The sequence below is a fragment of the Alosa alosa genome, chromosome 4 (assembly GCF_017589495.1).
Source record: "Alosa alosa isolate M-15738 ecotype Scorff River chromosome 4, AALO_Geno_1.1, whole genome shotgun sequence".
Lineage (NCBI taxonomy): Eukaryota > Metazoa > Chordata > Actinopteri > Clupeiformes > Clupeidae > Alosa > Alosa alosa.
This window is the reverse complement of record NC_063192.1, coordinates 17,144,531-17,155,907: the sequence shown is the minus strand read 5'-3', so window position 1 is coordinate 17,155,907 and position 11,377 is coordinate 17,144,531. Positions and strand designations below refer to the sequence as shown.

At 38.2% G+C, this 11,377-nt stretch overlaps 1 protein-coding gene across 1 annotated transcript; it reads left to right on the top strand.

Moving 5' to 3' along the window:
- Positions 1-1,804: 1,804 nt before the first annotated feature.
- alx3 (ALX homeobox 3) lies at positions 1,805-10,359 on the top strand. Its single transcript, XM_048241837.1, has 4 exons — positions 1,805-2,169; positions 6,743-7,020; positions 7,523-7,648; positions 9,434-10,359. Exons 1-4 carry the CDS (start codon positions 1,827-1,829, stop codon positions 9,782-9,784), a joined length of 1,098 nt encoding a protein of 365 aa, XP_048097794.1. The 5' UTR covers positions 1,805-1,826; the 3' UTR covers positions 9,785-10,359.
- The last annotated feature ends 1,018 nt before the right edge of the window (positions 10,360-11,377 follow it).

The following is an 11,377-nucleotide window of genomic DNA, read 5'->3' as shown; positions in this document are numbered from 1 at the left end:
ACAAAAAAGTTATACAAAAATTTAATGATGATGATTTAGGCAAAAACAATGGGAGAAAATTGCTTATGACATTATTTTAGGAAAGTGACGATATTAACCTGAATGTTTCTAAACGAAACTTTGAAATTGCAGGTGGCTGTTTGTGTCATCTGTCAGGGCTCCAACTCGTGAAATAATACGAATGTTATGTTAAAATAATAGGCCTATTAATAATAATAATAATAATAATAATAATAATAATAATAATAAGAGGTTTATGATGTTTTTGGGCCTCATAATACAGGCTTATAATATAATAAAACAGGATACAAAATTACACATTTTCATTATTAATACCTATAGGACAAATAATGTATTCTCGTCCTTTATATAAGGTAGGCTGTCAAACTTTACAAACACATTTTACGCTTTACACTTTGGGCCTTAGGCCATAATATTGCCCTGGTTTACCCCAAATCCCATTTTGTTCCACACACAACAAATCATAAAGAGCATTCAACATGAGGAGAAAGTCATTGATTAGGTTAAAACCGGTTTTATTCGTGAAGCATTGTGGTTGAACAAGAAATGCGGTGCGTTTATTTTATTTCGAAACGCAGGCTGGGTAGGCCTACCTATTTATCCTTAAATTAGACCAAGGCGACGTTGTGTTGTGATTAGCACTACAATTATAAAATTGATTATTGAGGCCCGAATTTAATCTGAGCAGTGTGTTCATTTTTAGAAGTTAGGTCTACAAGGATAAGCTCAGTGTGTTTGAATGGCAAAAGCCCATAGTCAACTTACTCGTCTGAGCCTGTAGACTCCTGAAGTCTGTGGAGGCCGTACTGTGTCTCTGCACTGAATGACAGTCTGATCGATTCTGGATTTACAATGAAATTAGTAGGGTTTACACGCATAAGATAAGGCATGATCAACAGGCTATAGTTTATGATTAGGCTATATTTTATTTATCCTTCTAATTGTTTATTTGGGTGGATTTGGTTATTGTAATATTTTCCTCTGATTTTAACACGTTTTTAAGCCAGACCTATTCGATTTTCGAATTGTAACACATTCTCAAGAATAAGGATGTGTTGTGATAATGCATTTGGATGTAGGCTACAGTTCTTGAAGGCCAGACCAGACAATTTTGGGTTGAAAATGAATACTGACCCTTTTATAACTTGCAGCTATATTCAGGACTGCCACTATTTACTTCCCACAAGTAAGAAAGACTTTCTGAATGTTCTTTCGAACATTTATGCCTACTTAATCATATTTCTCAGATTTATTTGAACATTTATTGAACCCATCACTATTAGTATAGTGTAATATTATTATGGTATTAAAAAGATCAAAAATAGTCTGCATCCTTAGAAACCAAATCACCCATCAACCCCCTTTTTTCTCTGTGCGTATTTGGCTTAATTTCTGTACCACTGCGTTCTACCCACCAGGCTTAATCGATCAAATGTCCCGTTTGGAAATATTCAAAAGACATCCAGTTGGTTGTGTAAATGATGTTGTGACATACTTAACACTTGGCTGTCTCTGGCACCCCGCCCCTTGCGCCGTTTTGTTTTAGTTTCAAAACCAACGAATGAATTAAATGGTTAATTGGAATGACAGGAACCACACGTGATTGAATTCTTGGCGGATTAAATCAGACTGCTGTCTTGGTCCCCCCTGTTTCACGGGTCTTTGTTTCTGATCTTCTAAATCCCACCCACTTGAAATGGAGAAGGGAAAAAAATCTCTCTCTCTCTCTCTCTCTGTCCATTCACACACAAACGTTTTCACTGTTGATAGTGCCCTGGTCCTCCAAAGGCTCTCTGGACAGGGCGATGGAGACGGAGGGTTGTTTGTCTTTTTCCTCTCAGCCAAACAGGACAACGCCAGAAAATTCACCTAGTTTGGAGCATAGTTCCGGATCTTTCTTTCCCTGCGATGAGCTCCAAAAAGTTCCGCACCTTCCTCACCCGCATCGGCTCGGTTTGCGGGGCGACTTTTACAACTCACCGAATGTCGGACGTTTTCCAGACGACTCCGCGGACTTTACGCACGGCGTCCCAGGCTCGAACGCCCGGGCATCGCCAGGAAAGCACAACAAATATCTGGAAAATATTCAGGATCAAAAAAACCTATCTTTAAGTGGAAAGGCGTCATTTTATGAAAATAACCCAGAAGGTAAGATGTAAATGAATTGGCAAATTAGATTAGACGTATTACAGTGACTGCCATTAATTGCAGTGATTTGCTGAAGTTATGGCCATAGATAGTAAAAGTGGAAATTATAGTAGCAATAGGTAATACTACTACTAACAATAATAATAATAATAATAATAATAATAATAATAATATTGCCTATGTATATGACATTTTAAAAAAAAATCTGTGCCTACCATACGTGTATTGAATGACAAATCGGACCACTTATTATGTTTGGTTGACCTTAGAGAAGGTCAAAACAGGCCCCGCAAGCTAACATAAATGGCTACATATTATCTAGTCTGTCAAGCATAATAATTCTTCAAGATTGTGTTTGCTGTTTTTTTAAGTTAATACTTTAACCTTTTACTTTAGCAATGCTCTGGGCCCATGGTACATTGCTTCAGTAATTTATATATTTCTTAATAACCTATGCTCTGTAAACTCTGATCATATATAACCTGCTACAGTATTACGTTCAATTTTATTTCTTTTTTATATAAAATTATCTAATTTAAAACCACTATATATCCATTCACTTATTAAATCACACCAGAACCAAGCGATTCATAGATTCTAGATTATGTTTCTGTGCCATGTATTACTACATGCTTTTTAATCTCTCTTTTTTCCTCTTACAATTTTGCATGAGTATAGACAGAAGACGCTACAGAAAATTCAAATATTATGAGTACAAATTCTAGATGTAGCACATAAGTTCATGAAACCTTATTAAATTACACAGATGGCAGCACAACTATTGCATCTTAGTATGAATAAGTCATCTGAGAAACTGACAATCATAAAAATCAGTAAATAAAAATGTAATAGACAACAGAAACAAACATATTTTGTGGCTTAGAGTTTAAACAGAATAACCAAGCCACCAACAACTCCAAAGGGAATATATTTAATGTTATTTAAATCCAGATAATGCATCGATAAAATGGGCTTAAACTGATTATGAATGGGTTTCAGGCCTTTTGAAGTTGGATGGCCTGAGGGGCTGTAGCATCAGATGAATGGTTAGAGTCTACACTTTATTTATTGCTGTATATAAACCTACATTAAACCTAATAGACATTTTGATATGAACTTTGTGATAACAGTATCCTTCATAATATACAATGGAGTGTTTCATGTTACTGCCAAGGATGGCTTTCCTTCATCTCTCTAGTTCATCAGCATTGAAAAATGTCTTTCACTGTTTTGAAAAAGAACTTATGACACGGCCTTACTACAAACAAGAACTTCCTGTGGTCTTGGATTACACTAAAAGAGTCTCAAAGAAGAATTCAGGCTGTCTACAAAAACCAAGAGTCATTTTCATTTAGGCCTATTGTGGTGGAACACTTTTGTAAATTATATCACAAATTAACGCATTAAATGACAAAGAAAAAGAAAAAAACAGAACATTTACAAAGAGGCACAGTGAAAAAAATGTACATTCAAAATTGCTGTTTGTAATGGGGTGTCAACAAACCTCATCTGGCTAATTGAAAGACAAGCAAAGTTGTTATATGCTTTATAGTATGGCATGATTTTGTTAAATAGACATTCTGTGGAACAACAGTCTCCACATCCTCCAACAAGATATGACTAAAAGGGCTCCACCATTATCAGGTCAAAGCCATGCAGACATTTTCTCTTGGTATTAGCGATGCCATGGTATTAAAATGTTCTGTAGAAACACCTTGTTATTTTCTACGCATTTAAGCAGGCAGGAGAAAGAAAGAGCAGAATTGAACACTTTGATATCTTGTAAACATGGAGGGGCACCACAGCTTCTTGCACCTTCAAAGACAGACTCCCCTTCCTGTTTTGACTGTTGGTGGCTGGTGGGAGAGGACCTTTGAAATGAAAGGGAAACTGCAGCTTTAGCTTTATGAGTGGGGGTCCAAGTATGTGTTTGACACTTAGCCTATTAGCTGTCATTTAAAAGCCTTTAGACATATTACCCAAATTGTGATGAAGTTATTTATAATTGTACTTAGGACTATAAAAATATATAGGCCTATAGGCCATAGTTTTGCTGTATTCCAGTGCAGAATGCAACCACATGTTCACGCCTATATATGTACAACATTTTCAGTGGTTAACAGTAGGTTGTTTATGGTTGGATATTTCTTGAAACAGTTCTGCCCTAACAGTCCCTGCAAGTTCAAATATGTGTGATTGCATTAATGTTGAAAAGTGCCCTAATGTCGTAGGGGTAGGCTACTGCACAGAGCTTATATTTGAGTACACTGCTTAGCCTACTGTGCACTAAAAAGCCACAGTCAACCAAGAGAACATGCATTCAGAAACTACGCTGTTTTACAGTTTACAACATTTTCTTCTAATTGAGTTTAGTATTTTTAGACAGAGAATAATCTCAAAAGGCTTTCAGCTTGAACTGTAGCAAAGGGTCATTCCTATTTGTGAATGTCTTGCTGTGTTGAATATGTCCCTCTGTGTGATGGAAGATTCGATTAAGCTCTGCATACTGTTTCGGTTAGGCTGATGCTTTGACTCTAAAGGTTTTTTTTATGACCTTGGGGTTAAAAATTTGATTTGTTAACCTAGACTCATCATCAATCTCACAACTGATTTCGGAGGAATCGTAGTCCAAATCCCACTTTTTTTAGGCGCAAATACCCATCGGCTATAGTGGGCGAGTTTCATCACACGTCTCTCTTTATATTATTGAATATGTTAAATGCAGGCATTCTATCTCTTTTAAATCAAACTGTTGTTCATTTAGATATGGCTATATGGTGAACATGTCAATAGGCCCACGCATGATGGACGATCGACAACTGCTAGTTGTTTGGAACATTATGTTCCGTAATATAGTTAATTTATTTTGTTCATATAGGACCACAACAATGAATCCGAATACGTGCTTTTATCACATTTGACACTCCTTGGGGTCATAGGTTAATAAAGAGGTCAGATAAGGGAACGTTTCTGACGGCATTGCATTGCTTCAACTGTTCATCGGAGAAACGATTTCTTGATTCAATTAACTGTTATTTTGTTATGCTGGCTTCAGAAACGAAACCCCATTCAATATCACAGCATCTAGTTTTAAGTAGCCTACTTTATCAACGTAGACCCAGACCCCCAATCACTCACTGAACTTGACCAATATTGTCTGACAGTTAACTCGTTGTTCTTCGTGTAGCCTAGTAGTTGAATAGCATGGCGAAATATAAAGCCTATAGAGCTGCCCGCAGAAGCTGCACGTCACGTCCAAACAATTATTCTTCGGTGATATCTGAGAACGGGCACGCCATCACTACACTGTTAGTTATAACGTGTTTACTTTTCCCGTGTGTGTGGCGGGAATATATCTGAAAGGGCTGACGTTAGAGGCGCTTTCGATGGCTCAGTTATATCAGCGCATCTATTCTCACTTCCACTGTCTCGCTGTCCAGAGACAACATGGGAAAGTTCATTGCTGTTGAACCCCCGCTTCCTCTCCCAGATCTCCTTTATACCTCCTGAGTAAATTGAACATTGGCTGGTCATATCCTTTCAGCTCATTACATCAATCTTAACAGTTTTTACTCACAGTTTTTTGTCACGATTATGGTCAGATTTTATAGGTACTTAAACCTATGCCGACCAGCAGGAATTATTTAGATGTGGTTATCAGTGGTAGTGCTACTTTATATGGAGATTATACAGCGAGTGTTTTATCATTATGAAAACTTCATCCATTCAAACATCCGTTCATTTGACTGTCATTTTAGGCATTTTACACGTAATTATATTCATTTCAACAAACTATAAACTGCACGGAAAAAGCCTATAGCATAGCCTATAAACTGCACACAGAAATGTCTATTACAATTGAAATAATTGTTCAATTTATCAGAAAGAAATTGCATTTCATCTTCACATTCTGAATTCTAGATGAGGGGCCTCCATTCTCTGTGATTTGAATGTCATTATTCTTCATACTTCAGTGTTTTGCGATTGAGTTTGCTTCTCAGGTATTTACCATATTTGGAAGACCAATGATATCTACAGCTATTGGAGGATTACTGAAATGAGAACATTCATGCTACACACATCATGAATGTGTGTCAATAATATAAGAAAATAGCAAGCAACATATTTACCTCTCTTCCTTTGGTTTCAAGGAAAAGCAGAGAGGATGTTCTCAAACCAATCACTATTGCCAAACCATTTTTATGAGCCATTTATCCATAAATTAAATATAATCTTTGAAATTCATGTTTAAATAAAATTACGTTCATTTGCACATTATGAAGATTTTATATTACAAATAGGTCAAACCTATAGGTTGATAATCTCACCCACACTCTTAAAACGAATATGTATCTCTGTATCCAGATAGGGACACCACAGTTCGTGTTGTTTCCTTTTTTAATTTGTTACACATATGTGTTGAAAATAACACAACTTGCATTTTTTTTAACACATCTCTCTGTCGAGATAGGGACAACACATTCGTTTTGAGATTGCACTACCCCTCAAACATTTACACAGACTACACCATTACCTGTGATTTCTCTGACACTCCTCTCATGATCTCCCTTAGGAGAGAAATCTCTGGCCAAGCCACTGGGTTACCCTGCACTGGACTCAGACTGCTGTGGAAAACTCAAAGAGCAGCCCAACGGGGGACTCCATCCGGGGGACTCCATCGCTGACTCCATCGACCTGTCGAGCAAGAACAAGAAACGGCGCAACCGCACCACCTTCAGCACCTTCCAGCTGGAGGAGCTGGAGAAGGTCTTCCAGAAGACCCACTACCCAGACGTGTATGCCCGCGAGCAACTCGCTCTGCGAACCGAACTCACCGAGGCGAGAGTGCAGGTGAGGCCTTACTGACACATCACATGTTTTTTTTGTTTTTTTTTTATAATAATATTAATTTGATTTTATACATGTAACAGAAATTGCTTATACCAGTACAGAACCTTAAAATGTACAGTCTTACTAACTCAGGCTATAGGTATTCACATTCTGTTACTCACAAGAATTCATACTCATTTACAGTACATTCACCCACATCTACATAGGACACCCACACTATGACCCATCCCATGTTGAGGGTCAAGGGTGTCTGTTCATGGGTCATGTTCTAAAACAATATGTAATATATCCAGCACTGTATAGGAAAATAGCCATTACTTAAAGTTTAACAATGCCTTTTTGTACAATGATGAATTTGACTGTAGTTTAATTTGGGGAACTGTAGAGAAAGCGCAGTATCATCAGTGACTCACCTGATGTGTGGCGTGCCAGCCAGTTCTGGCAGCCTTGTATGATTCTGCTTCAGGCGCTCTCTTGCTCACAGAGTTCTCTTTCTCTGCAGGTTTGGTTCCAGAACCGGCGAGCCAAGTGGAGAAAGCGGGAGCGCTACGGGAAGATCCAGGAGGTGCGGAATCATTTTGCTGCCACTTATGATATCTCCCTCTTACCTCGTTCCGATACATACCAGGTACACACTTATGATACCCCAGCGATACATACCAGGTACACACTTTTGATATCTCCCTCCTACCTCGTTCCGGTACATATCAGGTACACACTGACGTTTAGACCCATGGTGTGTCTGAGCAATATACCACTGCCAGCACACCACTGCTAAATCCTAAAACACACACACACACTCACACACTCACACACACACACACACACACACACACAATTTCATCTTTGGTCAATAATCTGTAACTGTAACTGTAAACATGTGGCAGTGGAATACCAATGTTAGCTGGATGGATTTTTGTTTATAGCCTAAATATAAAAAAGATTTATATTCATTTACTTCAGCCATGTGACATAGCACTACATGATCCTTCCCAAAGCACTGTAACAGAGTCTAACCTGGTATTATACATTATGTCCACATTGGTCCTCAGTGTTTGTTTAATTACATATTGTTCTGAAGATAGTAACACTAATCACTGTATTCATCATTATCACCATTCTCACATACCTACACTCACATGCTTTGGCAGTTATTATTAATATTATTGTAAGGCTTGCATTAGCTGTAGTTAGAAAATATTTCAATTATTTGCAACAATCAAATTTGTTTTCATTATTATTGTTCATTGTGTTAGCTTTAGCAATTTTCAGAATGAAAGTTAAGTGTAAATAATTTTAAGTAACTTACAAGTCTTCTCAGTTGAGCATCACAGCGTCTGTAATTTGAAATCTTCACCATCTGAGCCTTTGGTCTCACTTAATCTATGGTCACATATTTGTCTGTCTCCATACCTGCAGTTGGCAGTGATATTTACAAGCAAGATAGATAGATACAAAGTATTGGACTTGGATTAGGGTAAATTGATATGAGCAAGAGTTTAGGATTGTTTGAGATAAAGGGCAGATTGTTGTTAGGGTTAGTTCTAAATTCTATACCTCAACCCATATTGCTGCCTCTCCTTTTCTAACTCCTCATAACTGTTCTTTTTCCTTGTTGCTCTACTCTCTCTCTTTGTAAATAACAAGTCCATGAGTTAGTATTATTTGAAAGCTTGGATTAGCAATATATAGCTAATACACAGTATACATTTAGCAAAAAAGTAAATGTGGTATTCCCTAACTTCTAACCTTAAATTCTTGAATCGTAGACTACAGGCTTAACTCACCCCTCTTTCATTATCATGGCTTCATGTTAACTTTCTAAATAAAAGTTAGTTTATTTCGCTATGTGAATGAAGATAGCTTACCAATATGCTACAATCAGATAGAAGATAGCGTAACGCTGTAATGCTTTCCTTAATTAGTTTAGTTGTTCACTTATTGGTTGATAAGACACTGTTGTTGTAGTTTTGAGATAGTCAGATACATTCACAGACAGTACCTGCCTTAGCTTCCATAATATTTTAAATCTGAAATCATCATCACGAATCTCGTTGTCAGTTCAATGTAGAAATCTCAAACAGTAACAGTGAGATATGTCAATTGCTTGAGTTGGGAGCCCTGGTTTTGCCAGGCAGCTGTTCTCTCTTTCCAGTAGCCTACCGCTATTGAATTCTAGAGGTACGCAGTAGCCTACAGGACCATATTATTTTGGACGACAGTCAACTGAATTTAAAACTATTCTGACTACATGCTATCCTTTGTTAGACCTTTATGTCTAAACAATAACTACATGAATAGGCTGACCTTAATTATCCACTTTGAAAGACTCAGTCATTGCATTCCCAATGTCCAAAGTGGGCAGCCCCATGATGTGTCTTCAACCCCTTTACCCTAGTCTCTCTGTGCTTAGATGCAGGGCAACCTGTGGCCGGGGGGAGCAGGTACAGGAGGGGCCGGTGCGCCCGGCGCAGGGTGCGTCCTGGGGCCGGACAACATGTCGTCGTCCTGCATGACGCCCTACTCCCATCCTCACGGCAACCTCCCGGGCTTCATGGGCATGTCTGCGTCTCCCAGCCACCCGCACCACCACCACCCGCACCACCCGGGTATCAATGGCCTCTACTCACTGCACAGCTTTCCAGGGGGCCTGGGGGCCCACTCCTTCGAGGCCAGTCCCGAGTCTGAATACAAGCCTTCAGGCCTGGTGGCGCTGCGTATGAAAGCCAAGGAGCCCGGCAGCCTTCTGTCCTGGCCAACATGACCGCAGGGCTGATCCTCGTCTCCGTTCGGACTGAGCCGCCGTGGACCCATGCATACCAACATTCCAGCGCACATAGAGCACACACAAGTGTGTGCCCCTTAGACGCAATCTATGCTCATCCCTCCTACACATAGGACACTCTCAGTACGTGTGCGCGCATGCACAGACTCACTCCCTCTCACGCACACGCACACGCACACACACACACACACACACACAAGAGTGATTTTTGGACCACAGAACTACCCCAGAATAGAAAAAATTTATCATTTTGCAGTCTTTTCTAGTTTTTACAATTCTTATATGTTGGTCTGCATTATGGAGCTACTAGGTGTAAAGATTTGTTATCACTTCCCAACAGCGTCTAGTTTTCTGGTTTGAACATCTGAAAAGCTTCAGTTTTCTGCGATCAAGTGAGCCATTGTAAATCTTGCACAAAACATGCCTTATTGTCTAAAATGATGCTGATTCCTTCAATATTGAAACTCTTTGCAAGCATTGTTAAGACCAAAGTATTAAAAACATTTGCTATTTAATGATATAAATGTTAACTGCATATTGTCAATGTAGATTGGGCTTTAGTATGACCATTAATAAATGTCTTTGTGTTTCAATTCCATCTCCATCAGAGAAAAAAATTATGAAGCTTTGCAGGATGTTTAGTGTTGCTCAGATACACATAAAAACTCAGTCCCTGCACTCAACAGAGCTTGATCCTTAGTTGTGCTCTGTGCTGCCCCCATGTTGTCACCAGAATTAATGCAGTGTGATCAAAATTGGCTAAAATTAATTCTTTGGTTGCAGCTTGATGAATCACCTTCTCAGAGTGTAACTAAATTATGACTCACATTTAATTCTTCACTTCAAAATTAAAATTGATTTAGGAGAATAAATTGCTTTTATCACACGGTAGCATTCATTTTTATTGCACACAATTTATTTAGATCATAATTATGGATTATACTAAAACAATAATAATGCAATTTTACCTATCTCTTCAGACTAAACACCTGGAAATATTTTGCGTATCTTGAAGTCTTGAGCTTGAGGTTTGTACAGACAATAACCTCCACTGGCATAAGAGCAGTGAGTCTATTTCTGAAACCCATATCACCACTTCTCCCCCCATAGCACCTCATGCATCAATAGCAAGTGGCAGGGCTATTGATGGAAAACTAACTGTGACCAGTCTACCACAGAGGGTTGACAAAGCAGGTCAGCTACCTCAATTCTACCCAAAGACATACCTCCCCATGTGGCAGCAAGGGATAAACCACAAGACCAAGTAATGAGTGATGATATACCTTTCTAGATCCTAGGCTAAATGTAACATTAGAATTATATATATATATATATATATATATATATATATATATATATATTTTTTTAGTGTTTGTCCAACTATATATATATATATATATATATATATAGTTGGACAAACACTTAAAACTATATCTGACAAAAATGAATAAGCAGTAAGAGCTTTCTTGAATAATTTTAATGTTGCACGTGCCTTTATGTGCACAGAATATATGTCAAATGTCTGTTGTCAAACATGTAAGCTTTTATCTCACATATCAATGTGAGTTAGAC

Excerpts from the sequence above, each read along its gene's own strand:
- alx3 (XM_048241837.1), top strand. The coding sequence starts at position 1,827 with ATGGAGACGGAGGGTTGTTTGTCTTTTTCCTCTCAGCCAAACAGGACA. Across the intron at positions 2,170-6,742 it reads TTATGAAAATAACCCAGAAG|GAGAGAAATCTCTGGCCAAG; the intron begins GTAAGATGTAAA and ends GATCTCCCTTAG. Across the intron at positions 7,649-9,433 it reads CTCGTTCCGATACATACCAG|ATGCAGGGCAACCTGTGGCC; the intron begins GTACACACTTAT and ends CTCTGTGCTTAG.